General features: G+C 42.7%; 2 protein-coding genes across 3 annotated transcripts in view; both read left to right on the top strand.

The window, feature by feature from the left end:
* The window catches only part of LOC134874214 (rho guanine nucleotide exchange factor 28-like), a 34,935-nt gene extending 31,456 nt beyond the window's left edge, over positions 1–3,479 (top strand). Inside the window, 8 exon segments of the mRNA XM_063898267.1 lie at positions 82–213; positions 367–500; positions 580–627; positions 730–834; positions 960–1,124; positions 1,467–1,718; positions 1,895–2,279; positions 2,451–3,479. Coding sequence (XP_063754337.1) covers positions 82–213; positions 367–500; positions 580–627; positions 730–834; positions 960–1,124; positions 1,467–1,718; positions 1,895–2,279; positions 2,451–2,641 — 1,412 coding nt within the window. The 3' untranslated portion in view covers positions 2,642–3,479.
* Positions 3,480–3,649: 170 nt separating this feature from the next.
* osmr (oncostatin M receptor) lies at positions 3,650–21,800 on the top strand. 2 transcript variants are annotated; one of them, XM_063897862.1, is made up of 17 exons: positions 3,650–3,831; positions 3,919–4,073; positions 4,241–4,394; positions 4,714–4,986; positions 5,075–5,204; positions 5,536–5,684; positions 5,793–5,926; positions 6,010–6,151; positions 6,601–6,686; positions 6,831–7,038; positions 12,181–12,363; positions 12,453–12,554; positions 13,015–13,182; positions 13,308–13,460; positions 13,544–13,625; positions 13,812–13,896; positions 20,314–21,800. In XM_063897862.1, exons 1-17 carry the CDS (start codon positions 3,702–3,704, stop codon positions 20,719–20,721), a joined length of 2,742 nt encoding a protein of 913 aa, XP_063753932.1. In that variant the 5' UTR covers positions 3,650–3,701; the 3' UTR covers positions 20,722–21,800. The 2 variants fall into 2 exon arrangements, with proteins under 2 accessions (XP_063753932.1, XP_063753933.1); XM_063897863.1 differs by lacking the exons at positions 12,181–12,363; positions 12,453–12,554.
* The last annotated feature ends 81 nt before the right edge of the window (positions 21,801–21,881 follow it).

The raw sequence follows: 21,881 nt of genomic DNA, 5'->3' as shown, positions 1-21,881 counted from the left end.
AAGTTTACTGTAACACTATATTGTGTACTGCAGGTTTATGTTATTCTCATTGTTGGTAAGCAAGTTGTTCTTCTTCTGCAGCGGAGAACCTGATCACTATGCTGCAGGCTCGTGATGGCCTTTCTGTAAAAAGTCAGAGCTCCCCGCTCCGAGGACCAGAGTGCTTCAGCTACAACAGCCATGGCAGCAGCATCCAGGAGTCTCCCTCTGAGCGTGAGTCTCACACTCACACTGTCATTCTGAAAAGTATTTTGGGATGTTTGTCCTGAAGTTGATATGCTGCCCACACACTTCTGACATCTTTATTGATTTTCATTTGATCATTTCTGCAGTTAATTTGTAGTACTTCTTGTCCCATTGCTACAGCGGATTATCTGAGCACGCTCAGTTTGAGCTCCACCTCTCTGGGATCAGATAGCGAGATGACAGGTCTGGATAACGCGGTGTGGAGCTCTGCAGTCGAGCTGAAAAAGGGAGACACCAAAGGGACACTGTCAAAGGTTCAAATACCAAATAATAACCATGATAGTACAGTAAATATGCATTATTTTGGCCCGGTAATAACACAGTTATCTTTAGGTGGCAGAGAGCGTGCAGAGTCTGACTCAGCTTCTCTACAGTCTGCAGGTGAGAAAAGACACAGTTGTCAGTAACTGTAGCTGGATGCAAAAGTCAATACTTGGCATCTAAAGGACAGTGTGATCAGGTGTCTCCTCCTTGTGTTGGCAGGCTGCTGTAACCCTGCAGGACAGCTGCTGTGAAGTCCAGAAACTCCTTCTCCAGGAGGGAGAAAGACCCAAGCTCCGAAGCCTGTCTTCCCTCCAAAACAGTCTGGTATGAGTCGCATTATATCCAATATGAAATAAAATCTTTATTACATGCACACAAGTGTATCAGGTTCTTTTAGAAGTAAGACCAGAATTGAGATGCCTCTTAAACCAGTTTTTGTTCTTATCCAGGAGCTGGAGAAGCAGAGAAGTGTCGATAAAAAGAAAGAGGAAGTAGAAAAGAAGGGTTTGGAGAGGAAGAAAGAAGAGGTGGATGAGGTTAAGAAACTCCATGTGAAGCTGAAACAGGAGCAGCAGCGCTGGGACAAAGAGTGTCTGGCCCGAGAGAAACAACAAGTAAGTGATTAGCTCTTGTTCTGAACTAGTTTCCAAACATTTGCGACACATCTACGTGAATTTCCTTCATAAAATAAAAGATATTGCCAAGCCATGATAATCCCAACACATGTATACGAGTCAACCAAATTAGAACTTTTCTTCAACAAGCTGTCATTGGTTTTTTGTTAAGCTAGGTGCATTATTGAGAAAAATACAGACAAATAGATTATAATAAGCTTATAAAATATTATACATTTTAGACCCTTCAACCATGCATAGCTAATGGTAATAATGGTAGTGTGGCTGCTGTAATGGTTCTGTAAGAACTTTAAAAATAGATAACTGTGAATGTGTTTCCAGTGTGACCAGGAGAGTGTGCTGGAGCAGCGAGAGCAGCAGTGCCTCCTGGAGGCAGAGCGTCTGCGCTGCGAGCGTGAGGAACTGGAGGCTCAGCTGCAGGAGTACCAGCAAAACCTGGACCGCCTGAGGGAGGGCCAGAGGAGTGTGGAGCGGGAGAAGGAGCAGATCGAAGCCCAACAGAGGCAGCTGCAGAGCTGGAGACACACCCGCCAGAGCAGCCTGCCTGTCACCATACCACTGGAGGGATACAAGGTAAGAAATGCACCTGGCCAATAGTGACAAAATAAAACAAACCATCCTACTTCAGGAGTGGAAGAGGAGGATAAGTAGAATGAAAAGGAAAATTGTTAAGGTAAATCTAAGCATTAATAAAAATCACTGTTAGGCAAAACACATCCCCTCTGATTATATTTGGTGTCGTTTTAAAGTCCCAGGTGTCCAGCCACAGCCGCTCAGGCAGCCTTGATGGTAACTGCTCAGTGTACCAGAACGAGTCAGCTTTACTGGCCTCCCTCAAGCAGAACCACCTCCACCAGCCCGCCAACAACAACCAGCACCTGCGTCTGCTCGCCGCGCCCAGCAAGAGCCAGGACATCCCTCTGTGCAGTTCCAGCTACACTGCCAACCTTGGCCTCAGTGCCAGCCTCTACAACAGCCTCAACACCCTGCTAAGCCAGGCACACAGCAAACAGCCTGCCCGGGGCCTGACATACCCCAACTACAGCAACCCCCACGCCATCCCCCGGCCTCTGAATGCCTCCATCCACACCTTCAGCAGCAGGGTCACTGCACAGCCGCAGATGACCAATAACAGTAAGTGTTTTCCTGCAGGTATATAGTTCAGGACAGCAAACAAATATATGCGGCCGTTTGTCACCACCCCCAACATCACTTGTCCATCATTCTTCTGTAGGTTGATCTCATCTCAGACCGATAACTTCCCAAAGCAGGATCTCCTTCTTAAGCATTTCTCTCTTCTTTTAGCAGACTTCAGCCAGTCGTTTGACAGACCATCCTCGGGTCCCTGGAGGTCACAGGTCACAGGTCAAAGACTTTATGAGGACGGCTACTCCTCATCTCCCTCTCTTCCCCCCGTCCTTCCCCCACAGGCCTACCTCTCTCTTGAAGGACAGAACGGAGAGGAGGGAGGCGAGGAGAACATTGTTTATCTCTGAGAAAAAGCAATGCAAGCTGCCTAAGCTAACTGGACCGAAAATACTATATCTGTTGCTTATATGTGTTTGTGTATAGGTCTGTATTTTTTAAAAACCTGAATAATCAAATAAGGGAATAGTTGCAGGGAAAGAGTATACACAGATAAAGTATTTGTGCCTTGATCAGTGTATGGGGGTGGACATTCTCTTCCTGTGTCATGAAACCGTTGTGCCTTTTTGCAAATAAATTCTCCAGCTCTAAAACTTGCACCCCACGTTTTTACCTCCACTTTGATTCCATTTAGTATCTGTTGAACTCCTTTGATGGAAGAGGTACATATAGACCAAACACTAGAGAACCAGGATATCAGGACAGAAGTATTGATGTTGTTTTCACATGAGCACTTAAATATTTGAAAAGCCAATTGAACCCTTCCCCAAACTATATATATAGTGCTATTATTTCTCAATATTTATAAGGGTTTGTGAGCATCTTAAAGACATAAAAGTTAACTGACATTATTGTATAAATAGTAAATATATGTATATTTTTATTGAAAAGCTACCTATGCACACTTTGTTTGGAGAATAATTTATATTCTTCTTGTGTTTCTCACTTAAGTGCCAAAAATCTTGCTATCTATTAATGAAAGTGATGTCTGTAAAAAAAATGGCTGTAATTTTTTCTGTTCATCACCTTTTCTGATAATTTATTGTGTGTAAATTGCTTCATGCACTGTCAACGTTAATAATATTTTTGTTATGATATGTGTTCTCTTGTAATCGCTGTAATCAGAATTGTGTTGTGCCATATTGATATACTGTCTATGGGTATGTATAAAACTATGTGTCAAACATCTTTGTGTGTGTGTCTGTGTGTGTGTGTGTGTGTGTGCGTGCGCGCGCATGTGCATTTTGCCTTGCCTTATACACTACAAAGCAACACTCGTGTAGCACACCTCTCATTGGTTCCGATGTTTCATTATTGCGTAATACTCACGCATTAGCTCTATTGGAGGCTGGCTACTGTCAACCATTGACCTGTGTGACTTCTAGTCAGTGTGTGCAAGGAACGGCAGGCATGGAACACGGTTTTTCCTTTGATCATTTCTGTATTGAACAGTGTTTAAGTTTTATAATATCTTTAATTGACCTGCTTGGATTGTATTTCATATTTTCTGAGCATCATAGTGGCTGCTGCCTCAACTCTGGTGAGTTTGATTTAAATAAATTCTCTTATCTCGCACATTAAAACAACTCAAAATGTGACCTGTTAATTTTCATTGGTTGCATGTCAGTTGGTGAGCTGCCAAGCCCGAGAATCACTCATCTGGAGGCTTTCAAAGACAGGCAGAGCCTCTTGGTTAACTGGCTGGTGAACAAAAGTAGCTTAGTGGGAGATATCTATGAGATCCAGATCGGCCGCACCGAGAACTACGCTGTTATTTATAATGTGAGTACTGTGGGATTTGTATTCTGAGATTTGTGTTATTAAAAAGCTCTATAGTTGCTTTATAGGATAATGATACTTATAACAGCATTTAATGTGGGACTTTTATGATTAATCACAAGCTCCTGTGAAAACCATGTACAATTCTCCCCTATTTTTTGTTATTCTAGAAAAATCTGAGTATATTTTCTGTGGATCCCGTCGAATATGCATGGACATGGACCTCGGACCTGCCTCTGGAGTGTGTTGATCACTCAGTCAGGATACGATGTTTCTATAATCAGTCTGTCCCGAGTGCCTGGAGCAACTGGAAAACAAACAATAGTAAGATGATGCTACTCCTGTGCTTATGTCAGTGTAAAAGAGTTAAACAAAGTTAAGAAATGGATATGAAACTGGTGAGTTTCACTTTTTCGATGATAAAATCATCATTTAAATGAGTTTTCTCAGTAAGAGTGTCTTTTTTTACTTCCCTTTTCACCAATCTTTATATCAGTGTTTCTCAACCGCAAATATCTGTCGCAATGCACAGTGGCAACATTATGTTCTGTTTTTGCATCACTGACACCCTCAGTGGCCCCAGAACATACCAGAGATTTAAGGTACAACACCCCTGCTCCTCTCTCTTCTCTGTGACCTGTAGGAACCCAGGTAAAGGGTGAGACAAGGATCTTCCCTGTGGATCGAGTGATGAGAGAGAACTCCAGCGCCATGTTCTGCTGTGTTCCCCCAAGGGGAGTCAATATTATCAGCATGACCTTCAATCAGAACGAATACCCTCTTATCAGCATTGGAGCGGGAGTCAAGGCAATCACTGTACATAACCTGACCATCCCAAAATTGCGCATTAAAAGACTTGTACTCTCATGCGATAATACAGCAGGCGGGGTCAGTGAAGTCTGGAACTTTATCAGTTGTAAGTCTGAAATGTTTTTATTTCCTTTCTTCACATATTTGTTTAAATGTTTTGTCCAGATAACTTTTAAATCTGTATGTCTCTGTAGTTCCTCCCCAGAAGCCCAGGAATATCAGCTGTCAGACCTCAGATATGATAATAGTCGAATGCTCCTGGGATTCAGGCAGAAAACGAGACAAGCACGATCACAACAAACAAACACAAACTCTTCACATAGAGTGAGTGCAAATGTATTCCTTTTAGCATTTTCTTCACTGCAATCTGATAAACCTAAATGTTGGAGTTCAGCCTGAGCAACACATTTATATTTTGCTCTGAGAAAAAGTAAAGATATGGAATTGGGCTTTTGCTCCTACTGCATATAAATGAAAAAGCAACACTAAATATTAAAGACCTTCAAAGCATCATGTTGGATCCATTGTTCAGTTCTAAACAGGATAATAAAGGCAGATAAAGATGTGTGTTCTCAAACAATTCCTAAAACAGACAGTTCTGTAGGATGTCTTATTGGTATCTTCCTATGCTCCTTTTCTATTGTTGAAAACACAGCAACTCAGACCAGCTTCCCATCAACTGTAAAGCGTCAACTTGTACTTTCCCTACCATCCCTCACTTGAAGGAATACTACATCCGTTTGGTGGTGAAGGACCAGCTGGGAGAAGAGACGGAGAGCTACAGCTTCAATATCTCTGACAGAGGTCAGAGGCCAGACAGACATCGAAGCAAAATATAGAATATACACATTATGTTATGTGAAAATGAACTTTATCACATGTGTTGATTTGATGTGTTTGTGTTGCCGTTAGTGTTACCTGTGGTGGAGGTGGAGGGAGTAAGTCTCGGGGTGACATACACCACTGTGTCCTGGATCGTACATGGAAACTTGACCCAACTGAACCTCCTCTGTCAGGTCACTGCAGACCCAGGCAGTGCCACCAAAGTGTGTTTGCAAAATAATTCATATTGCAGAAATTAAAGTTGTATTTGCAATGTATTATCCTTCTGTCTGTGTGTTTGTAACAGCTGAGGTACAACAGTGTGAGTGGTCTCTGTAAAGTCAAACTGGAACATCTGTTACCTAACACCTGGTACTCTACCAGAGTACGATGCTCTGTCGACGGCCGGCTCTGGGGGAAATGGACAAAGCCCAGGTCCTTCAAAACCTGTGAGTTCAAAATATGTGTATAAGCAGGGTAGTGTGATGGTGTTTACAAGGGTTTGGTTATTTCCAAGCTTAATTTAGTTAAGACCATGCTCAGTTGAGCAAATAATTCAAGTCCCGCACTGCCAGAAGTTGGTTTCAAGCCAGGCAATGAACCCTGACTTTTACTACATACAGTACAATGACTGAACAAGTACTGGTTTGGAACGTTTCTTTTTATAAACAAAAAAGGCCTGTCCAAAACCAAAGATGTTCAGTTTAATTAAATAAATAAAAAAGAGAAAAGCAGGAAATCTCCATATTTAAGAGTTTTTTTCTAACATTTTTGCATGAAAAAAACGAAGCATTCTTTGTTAACATAGTTGGCTTTTTTTCTGTCAACAGACCATTAGATAAGTCGACTACCTTAATTTGAATGCCGTAAACAAATAATCTTCATGTGTTCTCTTCAGATCCGTTTGTGACCTTGGATGTATGGAGGAGAATAACGCAGCTGTCCGACCCAAACAGTCGTCAAGTAACTCTGTTGTGGACTCCAGTGAGACTCTATGCTTATCTATTATTCTCCAAATGTGTTATTTTGGCATCACAGCACAGAAAGTCTATGTCTGGTTAAATCATAGGAAATAAATGTCACCACATGATGCATTTTTTTAACTTTCACACCCACTTTTGTCCTCAGCATGTTACTGACTCAGCAGCCGAGATCCAAGGTTACAGAGTTCAGTGGTCGCAGGGAGGTCAAAACTGGAGTGAGACGAAGGACAGTGAGCAGACCCAGGCAGAGGTCGCCATTAATCTGGGACAGTATGACTTCACTGTCCAGGCTCTTCTCCACACCGGCTCCGCCATCCCTGCTCACATCATCATCCCACAGAGGGACAACGATGGTGAGCAGCGCGTAAAAAATCAGCTGAGATTCTCTTAGTTCATTGTTGGAGGAGGTTTCAATTTAACAATCGTATTGTAAACGTTTTTTTTCTTAATCCTTTATCCTACCAACTGGAGTCCCCACATGTATTGGGGTCCAAGGGGACGCAAATGTGCCGTTTATATGTGTTGTGGAAATTTTAAGTGTGGAATTTCCACACTTAATCACCTTCTGGTAAGAAAAGAACAAATCTCCATTTCAAATCAAAGTTGTGTTATTTTAATAAAGAGCAGAACATTTAACAGAGTCAATTCCAGCTGGAGGACAGATAACCTGCACAACCTATCTCGTACAAGGATCTGAACCCGATCAAACATTAGACCAGATTCTTAAAGGGAAGGAAGAAGGGGAACAGCCAATCAAATTCTACATTACAAGATATTAAAACAAAGGGAGATGGGAAAGGGGGATGCTACATCAAAGGACAGGACAGACTGTATTCAACAGTGTAATTTACATTACAGGATGTCATACAATAAAGACAAAAGGTCACAGAGAGACAGCCAGTTGTCTGTCACAGCAAATGCATATTTTCTTAGCAAGATGCAGATTCAAACTGTGGGAAAGTCTAACTAAAGAAGAAACTTACAGTGACATATAATTAAATGGGACTATTATACATGTCTATGATAATTCCCCCTTTGGCCGAAATAACGGCCAAAATACAGATTAATACATTTATCATGAGATCAATGAAAACCCTTTCAAGATTTACAATAAACTGATAATGACAAATAATGCTGCATTCTGTGAAAAATAGACATTTCATGTATTAATATCTGGGCTGAGGGTAAACTAATCTAAACAATTGAAGGTCTGTGTTTCGTCGTATAATCCTTGTTGGTGCGCTTCACTTCTTGGAGCTGTAGAAGAGCTGCTGGAGGAGAAGAGATCCTCTCTCTCTCCGAATGGCGTTGGTCAATTTAAAGCAGCGTTCGGTGTACAGTTATCATGGAATGACTTGTTGAGCTGCCCGCGTTTTTATGCACACAGGTGTGCTGACGTGATAAGAAGGAATTGGGGGGCCAGTAAAGATTCTTCTTCCAGTCAGGAGTCGTTGGCTGGTTCCAAACTGTGCAACACTGCCTCTGCTGAAGGGGAGTTGCATTTCTGAGAGTGGAATGCTGAGAGTTGCAGAGAATATGTTCACTTCTTTCATCATTAGTTGTTTTAGTGAGTTAATAAGTTAGTTTGTTAAAACAACAGTGAATTAACAGACGCACTCCCCAATTAGCTCGCATGGTCTCTGTAGTGAGAGGCTAGTTTAGCATAAAAATGGAAGAGAGCATGAGGTAAACTTCTCCCTCCTGCATTAGAGAGAGAGAACAGTCAAATCAACAGTAGACACACAGTGTTGTTCATCATGGTCAGTAGCAAAGTCATTTAGTTGACCTTTTGTCAACAAACGGTCGGGTGTCAGTCCATGGCATACCCAGTATGGGTGCGTTTAAAGAGAGCTGTTTAAGTCAGAGCTCCTGTCATCGTCCGGGTCAACTCGTCATGTGCACTAAGAAAAGAGAGAAACTGTGATCACATATCCTAAATAGGTAACTAGTATTAGTCTGAGCCAATCAGTACAATCATCGAAATACTGTTCTAATGTTGAACTTTCCGGAAGGTGAAGATTCATGAGGTTGATGTCATAACCTTTCGTATACATCACCCATTTTGCTGCGCAGCATTTTGGGATCCCACCCAACAGGCAGGCAATCAGTTAACTGCATCTGATGATGAACCAACATCCTCCAATATTCTTTGACAGGCTATGTTCAGAGACACGTGGACAAACTCCATCAAATAGTAATTGCTGTAAGGATGCGAGAGAGATAATTCGGCAGCAGCACCCATCCTTCCAAAAAAACTTGCATTGTACATATTGTTACTACAAATCCTGTTTCTTTGTTCTCTCTAACCTTTCATCTTTCCCTTCTGAAACATGTCCTGTGCAGTGTAATGAAGTCAGTTATAATTGAAATTCAGAAAGCAGTAGAATGATAACCCTTTTGTGTCAAAATATATATAGGCATATTGGGAGGGGCGGGGTGTAGGACAGTCATTTTGTAGACTAAAGAAACAGTGTTTAACATTTGTCTTATCAATGTACTTGGTATTTTAGCTTTAACCTTTAAATGTTGTATTGCGTGTTTGACTCACCAAACTTGTGGCTTCTGGTCCGTCTTTGGCTTCCGTTCCACCCTCCCCTGCTCTCAATCAAATTGTGCAAAATCCACCAGAATGCAAACTTCCTTTTCACAACCACCCTGTTCTGTGCTTTGCACTTGCCCAAGTCCCTTTTTTGCCTGAGTGGCCAGCACACTGTACATTATTAGGAAGGCTTCGTCTAATGTCCTCTGCCTTGTGTCTTCCTTCTTCTGCTCTCTGGTGTTGATGATATCTTCTGTGTGTTCAGCATGTTCTTGTATTGTCTGTAGTGATGCAATTTTCCACGTTAAGTCAAGTCAAAGTCAAAGTCCACTTTATTGTCAAAGTTTCCACATGTGTTATACATACAGAAAATTGAAATACCGTTTCTGGCAGTCCCACAGTGCAAATATAAAAGAACATATAACATAAAAAGATAAGAGCGCAGGTGTGTTGTTCTTTGTTTCGAAGCCGTTGAGGTTGTTGAGCAGGGAGGTGTGAATGTCACAGGTCTGCGGTGGTAGTTTGTAGTCCGTTATGGTCCTAATACCCTGCCACAGGCTCCATGAGTCCCTGCTGTCTTTGAAATGTCCTGTGATTTTCCTGGTGTACAGACGTTTAGCTTTCCTGATGCCACGGCACAGGTCAGCCCTGGCTGCTCTCAGCCCAGCTGGGTCTCCAGCTCTGAAGGCGGTTTCGTGGGCCTTGAGCAGTGTGTGGACCTCCCCTGTCAGCCATGGCTTCTGGTTGGCTCGGATGGTGATGGCTCTGGTGGTGGGTACATCATCAATGCACTTGGTGATGTAGCCTGTGACTGTCTCCGTGTATTCTTGTATGTTAATGTGATGGTTGTAAGTTGCTGCCTGCTTGAACATGTCCCAGTCTGTCGTATCAAAGCAGTCTTGAAGTGCAGCAGTACTGTCCTCTGTCCACACCCGTACCTGTTTTGAAACCGGTTTGGTAACCTTTACCCTTGCTCTGTAGGCCGGTTTCAGCAGGACAGTGAGGTGGTCAGAGAGGCCAATGTGGGGGAGGGGGGACGCCTTGTATGCTCCCTTGATGGTCATGTAGACTAGGTCTAATGTGTTGTTTTCCCTGGTTGGAAAATCAACATGCTGGTATATTTTAGGCAGAACAGTTTTTAAGTTAGCGTGGTTGAAGTCTCCAGCTGCGATGAGAAGGCCGTCTGGGTGTGCTGTCTGTTGCTTACTGATGGCTTTGTAAAGTTCACTGAGTGCCTCCTCTCTGTTGTTGTTGTTGTTGGGGCTCGGAGGGATATAAACTGCCACCAGTAGAATGGCGGAAACTCCCTCGGCAGGTAAAAAGGACGGCACCTTAGAAGCATAAACTCCACTAGCTCTGTATTCTCCTACAAACTGGCGAAAAGTTGTCTCAAATCTCTGACAGTTGTCAGTTGGGGAGATCACATGCTGCATAGCCTCATCAATGTCTCTGTCTGGCCACGGTCTGAACACCAGATGCGGATTCTGCAGGGCTCTTTGATGTTGGAGGTGTGGGGTTGGAAGGATTCATGCCTGCTGGTGCTGCATTTGGTGTTGCTGCAGGAGGTGCTGCTGCGGGTGAAGCGTAGGGGGGTGGAAGGGAGTCCAAATCAGGATCCAGTTTAGACAGGTTCCTTGATTGTTTCTCAGACAAAGAAGGAAACAGATTATTAGTAATTGGTTTTATATCAAAATGTGAGTTTTCTTCATTAGATTTAAACTTTATTCCTTTCCCTAAAATGTTCCCTCTCATTCTCTTTCTTTCTCTCAATTCTGGTTCTTCTCTCCACACACAGTATGCTCTCCAATCTGGGATAAATGGCATATTCTTTTTCTGCTGTTTTTTGTACATTCTAGAGTGTCATTCTTAAATTCACTCTCATATTCTGGAAAACCCAATTCTTCCCATTCTTTCATTTGCTTTAGACTACTGTTGCCTCTGTCAAACATTGCCTGCATTATTATGGAAAAACCTGGTGTTGGATTAAGATCATCCTCAGACTTAGCTTTACTGTTATTCGTACCCATTATCTCTCTAGTTATTTTTTCTCTTGTGAGATTAACTAATTGGTCCAGATATACCGGATACACCAAGCAGTGTAAAATCACTACAATAATAACCAAGACACGTCTGTCTGCAAAACTCTGCGAGAGTCCCCGGTAAAAAAATCTTTTGATTCTGTTAAATTCTCTCTTGAAAAAACCGCAAATACTTTATCTATTCAGATCTTACCGTACAGGTTTATTTATACTTAGATTAGAGCTGTGATCGGGCCTCCGTCCGAGTTCAGCTTCTCACCAGAAAAGGAGGAATACTTATTTTTATCAAAAATTTGAGCAGTCTAATCCCATCCTCGTCGCCATATTGTTGTGGAAATTTTAAGTGTGGAAATTCCACACTTAACCACCTTCTGGTAAGAAAAGATCAAATCTCCAAGCTTCAAATCAGGGTTGTGTTATTTTAATAAAGAGCAGAACATTTAACAGAATCAATTCCAGCTGGAGGACAGATAACCTGCACAACCTATGTCGCACAAGGATCTGAACCCGATCAAACATTAGACCAAATTCTTAAAGGGAAGGAAGAAGGGGAACAGCCAATCAAATTCTACATTACAAGATACTGAAACAAAGGGAGATGGGAAAGGGGGATGCTACATCAAAGGACAGGAGAGACTGTATTCAACAGAATAGATAAACAAAATATTTGCAACAGACACAGATCATTTTTAAACAATATGCAAAATTAAGTAACTAAGATTTGATTATTTTTTTATATTCAGATTAATTACATAATGTTTTTATAAGTAGGGAATTAACACTTTACTGAGAGAGTTGAATCATACGGTAGTTTATTTTTGTTAAATATGTTTTTAGGATTAAACCCATATTCCTTTTTGAATTTACCCTAACTTAAATTCTTCTGAAGTTAACACCAAATGTGTGTCTCTATCCAGAAATCCTCCCAGTAAAGAGACGTTTGAGCAGCAGCACTTCTGGTTTTAATCTGTCCTGGGATGAGCATGATACACTCACCTGTGGCTACACTGTGGAGTGGTGCTTTCTGGGAAATGCAGTGCCTTGTACTGTGCGATGGCTGACTGTAAAAGAAGGAAATAAAACATTGTTCCTACCTGCCAGTAAGTTTATGTGTTGCTATTTTCCTGCACATGTATTCCTTACGTGTTGTTCTAATTTTGCCATTCACGGTCACTTCTTTATTTTGCAGGCAATTTCAAAGCAGGTTGTAGGTATACATTTAATATCTATGCATGCACAGAAAATGGATACAGACTACTGGAAGTACAGAAGGGATACTCTCAAGAGCTTAGTGAGTGTTATTACTGATGAAAAAGCGGTTCTGGAAATCTGTCTCGTCTTGTGTTTATGTGGCTCTGAGGTTTTTTTTAATAGGTTAATCAGGTGTGATCTAATTCAAAGGTTTGAGTTCTGATTTTAGAGTCGAGGCCTCAACACACAGCACAGTGAGACATACTGCAGAAGAGATCGAGCTCTGAGCGCCTGCCTTAAAAATGAATAATTGAATAAAAGATTAAATCGTAATTTAACACCGGATGTCCTTATCAGAAGACATTCTCCAGATGTCATCTAAACACAAGACATCATGTTTCCTGTTCGTTTTCATTTCATAAATTAATAAGTACATCAAATTGAAACTTTTGCAGCAGATTCTGACAACATGCAGGTGTAACAGGAAATGTCCTTGTAGATTCATAAAAGTTCTAATGTAGTTTGTCTGTCTTCCTTCCTCAAAAAATAACTTTCCGTAGAATCTGTACAGTCCCCGATACTGGTTGAACCTGTTCAGAGTACTTCCTCATCTGTGACTCTGGAGTGGAGTTACAATGAGGACGATCCGGCTCACACAGCATTCATCACTGGTTACCTGGTTACAGGACAAGAAGCAGGGACTGATGCACTACCAGCTCATGTTGAAAGTAGGTGCAGAGGAAAGCTTCTAGTGTTAATAATTATTGATCCTGATCTGTTTCTGTGCTCCAAAAAATAAGCATGTCAAGTGTGACACATGAAACAAGGCATTTATGTTCTTGTGTACATCTAGATTTGTTCAACGTGTCTGTGGCAGACGCTCGAAGGAAGTCTGTGACCATAGAGGGACTGCGGCAGGACCACAAATACGTTTTTTCTTTGAGCGCTCTCACCAAGGAGGGTCCTGGACAATCCACCAATATTACTATCAGAACCAAAACCAACTGTGAGCGCCATAACATCCGGTGCCATCATAGAAATATAATACATTACTTGTGTGAAATGCTCCTCCTTTCTCTCCTTTCGAAGACTCTGCTCAAGTGGCCAAGATATTGACTCCCATTTTGTTACTGTTGGGCTGCATCATTGCACTGTGGCCACAAAGAAAAATGTGAGTTATATGATCTTTTAACCTTCACCTAAATGTTCATTTGTGCTGAATTAATGGTACTACTGAAACTCTCTCTCTCTCTCTCTCTCTCTCTCTCTCTCTCTCTCTCTCTCTCTCTCTCTCTCTCTCTCTCTCTCTCTCTCTCTCTCTCTCTCTCCAATCCTCTTTGTTCGGTTTCTCTTCCAGTCTGAAGAGCCGGCTGAGAGAGATATTTGCTTACCCGGCTGGTATGACCATAAAAACTCCTGAGTTAGACAGCTTCCTGCACGAGGTAAGACGGCCTACCACGGAAATAGTCAAATCCCGAGTATAAAGAACTATTTTCATGTGGTTCCTTTATTTTTATTTTATTCCCATGCATTGCTAATTTTATCAATATAGTTCCCAAATGTTCTATGAACAATTCTTGATTTTATAATTGATGACATGACACATGTGTTGCCTAGTTGTTTATGTTGGTCAAAAAGACACCTAGTGGGCGAAGGTAGTAATTACAATGCTTTGAGTTCCATATCGTATCCGTAAGAAAACATGCCTTCTTACAGTGTTTTTTGATTAAAACTTTGAATGGAAGTCCTGAAGCACAGTTTTTCTTGGGAACCTGTTATCTGTCTGCCCAGCTATGGTAGCCGGGGCAGAATAGTAAAAAGGCAGGTATCTGAACAGCCAACAGCCTGCAATCCTGTAAGAAGACATTTTATAAGTGATCATGACAAAGAAAGAACATCTCTCCAGCCATGCCAGAGTGTACAAACAGCTAACACATTACATCCAGTCACAGATCCACATGAAACAAAGCCACCAGTACTTACACATCCACCAATATCCCAGCCAACCATGGGCAGCGGTGAAGCAGCTAGAAGCTGTGTGACGTATGGTGATACGCCAAAGAGTGAAATCAGTGACTGGGAATTTCGTGAGTTAGCTCCACACCACTTGAATGACAGAGAAGCTACCTGGAACTCAATGCAAAGTGACACTGGTTATCGTCCGGGAAAATCACACTGTTACAGAGAGCCCCCACAGCAAAACACCGGGCACACCAGTGATAACTATCCCCCTCCTCATCCCTATCCAGCTCATCCATCCTCTCCATGTGGCATCAACTTGTCGCGTCTCGCGCCTGTTATTGACTTAGCAAAGTACCTGATGCGTCGAGAGATGGTGAGTTCAGGCTTACTGGTGTTTGACGAGCCAGAGAATTACTGGTCCTGGAAAACATCCTTCATCAGCTCCACGGAAGACTTAAGGCTTTCTGCTAGAGAAGAGCTCGATCTGCTGTGCAAATGGCTTGGTCCATCATCGTCGGAGCAAGCTAAAAGAATCAGAGCAGTACACATTCAAAGTGCTCCAAATGGCCTCCGGATGGTGTGGCAGAGACTGGAAGACATTTATGCAGTGTTCGAACTATGCCGAGATTTTCGGGGGGTCCCATTTTTCTCTCGGGGGGGGGGGCGCTTGCTCTTGCGCTTGACTTGACTGATATTTTAGAGACCCCCCAACATTTCCCCAACAAATGACAGCAAAAGACTATCACAAACTGAAACAATTAGGAGACATCCTTATGGAGCTTGAGGCAGCAAAATCAAACGGATACCTACCTGGTCTCTTGTACCTCAATACGTCCTGCGGAGTCAGTCCCATAGTCCAGAAAATCCCATATAACTTGCAAGAAAAATGGATCGCAGTAGGATCACGCTATAAAGAACATCACAGAGTGCCATATCCCCCATTGTCAGTCTTTGTGAATTTTGTCTGTGAACAAGCAAAAGTACGCAACGACCCCAGCTTTGCAAGCATAACCAGAATGTTGTGTGTTACAAATGCAGAGAAAAGATTCTCACCCAACCATCATGCGAAAACGTCAGTGACTGTAAGAAAGACCGAAATCTCATCAGATAATGACCCTATGTCCTCTGCATAACAAGCCACATCCATTGAGAAAGTGCCGGGCGTACCTGAAAGAGAAACGCATCTGTTTTCACTGTTGTGCATCGTCTACTCACCTTGCTAAAGATTGTAACAAGCCTGTTCAGTGCAATGAGTGTAACAGCGACAAACACTCCTCAGCGCTTCATCCAGGGCCCGCTCCATGGAGAACTGATGCTTTAACAAACACCAGAGATCAAGGTGGGGAGCAGCAAGGCGGGGAGCATAAAGCAGAGGCCATCCCGTCTGTCAAGTCCAGATACACGGAAATCTGCGGAGGTGGCAGCTCTTCAAAATCATGCTCAAAAATCTGTCTCGTCTGTTTGTATCCGGCTGGACAAAGAGAACAAGCTATTAAGACCTACGCTGTTCTCAATGAACAAAGCAACAAATCATTGTGCAGAACAGAGTTATTTGAGCACTTTGGCATCCAGGGAGCAGAATCAAGGTACACTCTTAAACATCTTAACATGCCCAGGAGTTATAGAGACAGCAGGTCGACGTGTCAGCAACTTCATTGTGGAGTCATTGGACGGCAACACTCAGATATCCCTGCCTACCTTGATTGAATGCGACATGCTGCCAGACAACAGATCTGAGATCCCATCATCAGAGGTAACAAAACACCATCCTCATCTCATGCACTTGGCGGACGAAATCCCAGATCTGGACCCCCAGGCGTCCATCATACTCCTCCTTGGACGGGACTTAATCCAGGTACACAAAGTCAGAGAACAGTGTAATGGACCTAACAAAGCCCCATTCGCACAGAGACTCGACCTAGAATGCGTAATAGTTGGAGATCTCTGTCTTGGGAGAGCACACAAGACCGACAGTGTAAGTGTTTTCAGGACCAGTGTACTACCCAGTGGACGTCCCTCAATCCTTGAGCCCTGGACAAGCAGCGTAATGATAAAAGAGAAAATTGACACCCCTGTGCTAGCCCACAACCCTCCAAGTATCTCTTACTCTGGCAGTCTTAACCACAACACAGACAGCCTTGGGCAGAACGTGTTTCAACGGACATCACAAGACGACAAACTTGGAATGTTGATCGAAGATGAGTTGTTCCTCAGCCTTATGGACAAAGGGGTTTACATGAACGATGCTAATTGCTGGGTAGCACCTCTGCCGTTCAGATCAAACAGACCACGCCTAACCAATAACAGACAACAAGCAGTCAACCGTCTCACATCTCTCCGCCGCATGTTAGAGAAAAAGCAGGACATGAAAGAACACTTTTTTCAAATTCATGCACACAATGTTTGACTCAGACCAAGCAGAACCCGCACCAACACTGACTGCAGAACAGGAGCGTTGGTACCTTCCGATATTTGGTGTCTATCACCCTCAGAAGAAAAATCAGATACGTGTGGTGTTTGATTCCAGCACCAAATGCGAAGGCCTCTCTCTCAACGATGTGCTTCTTGAAGGGCCTGACATGAACAACACGCTACTGGGGGTCTTAATACGTTTCCGCAAAGAACCTGTAGCCGTGATGGCTGATGTTCAACAGATGTTTTACTGCTTTGTCGTCCGCAAAGCCCATCGTGACTTTCAGAGGTTTCTGTTGTTTGAGGACAACAACCCAGCCAAACAGATCACTGAATACCATATGAAAGTACGTGTTTTTGGAAACACTCCTTCTCCTGCAGTAGCCATCTATGGCTTGAGAAAGGCAGCCCAACAGGGAGAAGAGGAACATGGTCCTGAAGCTAAACAATTCGTCATGAGGAACTTGTATGTCGATGACGCCTCGCCTCTTTCCCCACCGACGACAATGCAATTTACATCCTGAAAAGAACAAGAGACATGTTAGCTGAGTCAAACATCAAACTACACAAGATAGCCTCTAACAGTTGCGCAGTGATGGATGCATTCTTTCCTGAAGAACGAGCCAAAGACTTAGTAGATCTGAAACTAACCATCGACCCCTTGCCATTACAACGCAGTTTAGGACTCACTTGGAGCTTGCAGTCTGACGCTTTTACCTTTCGTGTGTCGAGAGAGAAGAAGCCATACACCAGAAGAGGTATCCTATCCACAGTTAACGGCCTCTACGATCCGCTGGGGTACGTAGCACCTGTTACAATCCAAGGGAAGGCTTTAGTCAGAGAGCTGTCTGCCGAACAGTGGGAAGCGGACGCTCCATTGCCAGCAGCAAAAGAAGATCAGTGGAGACTTTGGACAGAGTCTATCTGTTAGCTTGAACAGCTTCAAATCGAAAGACCATATGTGCCTGTTTCTCTATCTTCCACCAAGCACGGAGAGCTCTATGTCTTCTCTGAAGCTTTAACCATGGCCATCTCAACAGTAGCATACCTGAAAATGGTAGACATGGAGAACCATACTCAGATTGGGTTCATCATGGGCAAGTCAAAGCGGGCTCCTCATCCTCCACACGACATTCCACGGCTAGGCCTCTGTGCTGCTGTCTTGGCTGTAGAAATGGCAGACATAATCACAGATGAATTGGACATCGACATCCACAAAGTGACATTTTACACAGACAGCCGTATTGTCTTAGGTTACATCCACAACACAAACAGAAGATTCTACCTATATGTTACCAACAGAATTGCCCACATCAGGAAGTCCACAAGCCCCGAACAATGGCACTTCATGGAAAACAATCCAGCAGACCATGGGACGCGCTCTGTTCCAGCAGCCTTGTTAAAACACACCAACTAGTTTACAGGCCCAACCTTCCTCTCCAGAGATACCTGCTCACAGCCAGAGTCCTTTGTGCTAGTACATCCTGATGTTGATGCAGATGTGCACCCACTGGCTGCAACCTTCATAACCAAAGCCTCTGAAGACGAGCTCAGCACACACAGATTCCAACGCTTCTTCAGTTGGAAGTGCCTCTGTCGATCTATATCCAAGCTCCTACACAAAGCCAGATGCTTCACTAAAAAACAAAGCAGCATAACCGATTAACTGACTCAAGCAAAAACAGTTATCATCAGAAATGCTCAAAATGATGCGTTCTCTAAAGAGATAAAGTGCCTTTCCAGGAATGAAGTCATCCCAAAGTCCAGTGTTCTCAGGAAACTGAACCCCTTTGTTGATGCGGATAGCTTACTGAGAGATGGAGGGCGTATACCTTCAGCAGACTTTCCTTGGGAAGAGAGACACCTATCATTATTCCCAAAAGACAACACACCGCTACCCTATTAGTGAGGCATTATCATGAACAGGTCGCACATCAGGGAAGACATTTTTCAGAAGGGTATATCCACTCTGCAGGTCTGTGGCTAGTTGGAGGCAAGAGGCTGGTGTCAAGTGTAATTCACAAATGTGTGACCTGCAAAAGATTAAGAGGAAGGGTAGAAGAACAACAGATGGGTAATTTACCTGCCGATCGAGTCAATCCAGGTCCTCCATTCACAAATGTTGGTATTGATGTGTTCGGTCCATGGAGCATCAGCTCACGACGGACCTGAGGCGGAATAGTAGAGAATAAACGCTGGGCCATCATCTTCACTTGCTTGGTCAGGAGAGCCGTGCCCATCGAAGTGCTTGAGTTTCTGTCTTCCTCAAGCTTTGTGAATGCTTTAAGGAGATTCACAGCCATACATGGACCAGTTTGTCTGTTCGGTTCTCACCGTGGAACAAACTTCATCGGAGCCTGTAAAGAGCTTAAGATAAGATCTGAGGATCCGGAACTGACAAATTACCTTCAAGATCAAGGTAGCAGTTGGATATTCAACCCTCCACACGCCTCGCACATGGGTGGAGTGTGGGAGCAGTTGATAGGTGTTGCTCGCAGGATATTGGATGCTCTGCTGCTAAAGACAAACACCTTTCATCTGACTCATGAGGTTCTGGCCACTCTCATGTCCGAAGTAATGGCCATCATGAATGCCAGACCTCTAGTCCCAGTGTTGTCCGATCCAGATCCCCCCCCCCCCCCCCACCAGGACAGTACAATCTCAAAGATCTCTACAACAAACAGTGGAAGCAGGTCCAGGCATTGGCCGACGCACCAAGACGGAAGTGGCTTGTTGACAAACAAAACCTGAACAAAGGTGATGTGGTGCTTTTGAGAGCATGTTCATTGGAACCAATGGCCTGTTGGACTAGTAATGAACACCATTCCAAGTCAAGACAAGAAAGTTCGTAAAGTGGACATTAAGGTGTTCAGGGAGGGGATTCAGAAAGTGTTTTCTAGACCTGTCTCTGAAGATGTTTTGCTTTTGAAAGGAGAATAGCGTTATAATGCATTATACCAGGTGGGGAGTGTGTTGCCCAGTTGTTTATGTTGGTCAAAAAGACACCTAGTGGGCGAAGGTAGCAATTACGATGCTTTGAGTTCTATATCGTATCCTCAGTGTTGATAGAAGTCCCACATGTATTCAGACACATGTGTCTACTCGTCGTTGCTGTATAAGAAAACATATGCCTTTTTACAGTGTTTTTTGATTAAAACTTTGAACGGAAGTCTTGAAGCAGAGCTATTCTTGGGAACCTGTTATCTGTCTGCCCAGCTATGGTAGCCGGTGCAGAATTTGAGTTGTAACACTATTTGGATTGTCTCAGACATAAGAATAACATGTATGAACTTGGTATTCATGGGTGTAGTTCTCTGACAATGGTAATACAAATGTTACCCAGGGCAATTAAAGGCTTGTCAGAAACCATTTTAAACTTTGTGTCTGAATAACAGTGAACACTGAAAGTTCCTTTGAAATTCTCATTGGAGCAAACTGCACAACAAAGCCCTTTTACATCAGTAAAATCCCCTCTGTTTGTACAGACTGGTGAGAGGATGCATGCTCTGAAGGTGGAGGAGTACAGAAGCTGTGACATAGAGATCCTGAACAGCAGACCTCTTCTGAAGGAAACAACTGCACTGAGAGACCCCGCACCCCCAAACACACTGCCCTCTCTTGCTTCCCAGTCCTCTGCTCCGACCACATCACTCTCCAGTGTCCTGCTCGAAACAGGTTACTGTCCTCAGTCAGCCACAGTGTTGAGGGACAGACCAGACATTCAACAGATGACAAGCATCAAAAACGAGCCTTTTCATCACACCATGGAGGAAGATTCATCTGAGGCACAACAACTCATGTTTTCAGAAATCAAATCAAGCTTTGAGCCATCTGGCAGTGTGCATGATTCATGTAGTGTTATATATGGTTACATCTCCAATAACACTTTATAAGCATGAAGTCAAAGACCAGGCCCAAGACATCTGTCATATTTTTCCAAGGGTGTAAATAGTATAACATGTTTATGTAAATCTGAGGCTTTCTAATGAAAATATGAATGCATGTGCTTGTAAAAATGTATCTTGTCATATGGTATGTAGAGCAGAAAAACACAGGAGGTATTATTTAAACAACTTGTTCTTCCTGCAGTAACACAATTTAGGAGTCAAAGTAATGCAGCAGCTAGAGATCGAATCTACAGGATGCCACTGATATAGCATATGTGCATCTTTTTCTTTTATTTGTATGGTATTATAAAAATATATTTTTGAATATCCAACACTGTATGAGCAATGTTTTTTTAATCTGCAATTTTAAAAACAAGTTTAGGTCATCGTATATGCATTACCATTTAAAGATATGTTATGTATGATCCCCAGGGATGATAGAACGTTCAAAGTTGTGGCTAATATTTAGGTTTAACTATAAATATTATGAAGTGAAAAATGTATTAGAGTCAATTAAATTGCAAATGATGCACCATAATTCTAATTGGCTCATGCAGATCCATCAACCTGTGCAGTGACATCTTAATTATTATCTGCCCTAATGTTTTGAAAATGGATGCATTTGATATGATTATTGATATGATCAGTTTCTTTTTGTTTGTTAGCTACGGTATCTCTGCATTGACTTTCCACGAAACACTCATCCCAATTTCACCAAATCACATTCCCTGCCCATGACTTAATGGCGCTCTAGTTTTTTTTTTAAGTAGCAGGTCTGGTTCTGAACACCACAGTGAGGCAGATAGTCAGTCAGATACTCAAGCAGCTGAAACACCAGCATGTTAAGCAGGGCGGCTGCTGTATGATCTGAGGAAATACTGAGAGAGAAATGACTCACTCATAACCGAGTTCCAGCAAAAATCCATCGCATGCTATTTTATTCTATGTCTTGTTTTTAGTTCTTGTTCTCTAATGAGTCCTTTCCCACTTATTGCATTGCGATGGGAATGTCATCTCCCTTATGTTGTTATGTCCATGCTTTTGTCTCTGGCCTGTACTTAATAAACTAAAAAAGTCCATTGCAACATTTGTATCTCATTCCATGCTAACAGTAAGTTAAAAATATATCATTTTAAATGATCTGCCTTTCATTTTTTCATTAAATG

The sequence above is a fragment of the Eleginops maclovinus genome, chromosome 12, assembly GCF_036324505.1.
Source record: "Eleginops maclovinus isolate JMC-PN-2008 ecotype Puerto Natales chromosome 12, JC_Emac_rtc_rv5, whole genome shotgun sequence".
Taxonomy (NCBI): Eukaryota; Metazoa; Chordata; class Actinopteri; order Perciformes; family Eleginopidae; genus Eleginops; species Eleginops maclovinus.
This window is presented reverse-complemented; position numbering and strand designations above follow the sequence as displayed.

Bases quoted from the DNA above. Each gene is read 5' to 3' on its own strand.
- osmr (XM_063897862.1), top strand. From the start codon at position 3,702: ATGGAACACGGTTTTTCCTTTGATCATTTCTGTATTGAACAGTGTTTA. The intron at 4,395-4,713 runs GTAAGATGATGC...TGTGACCTGTAG, and splicing joins CAACTGGAAAACAAACAATA to GAACCCAGGTAAAGGGTGAG. The intron at 7,039-12,180 runs GTGAGCAGCGCG...GTCTCTATCCAG, and splicing joins CCCACAGAGGGACAACGATG to AAATCCTCCCAGTAAAGAGA.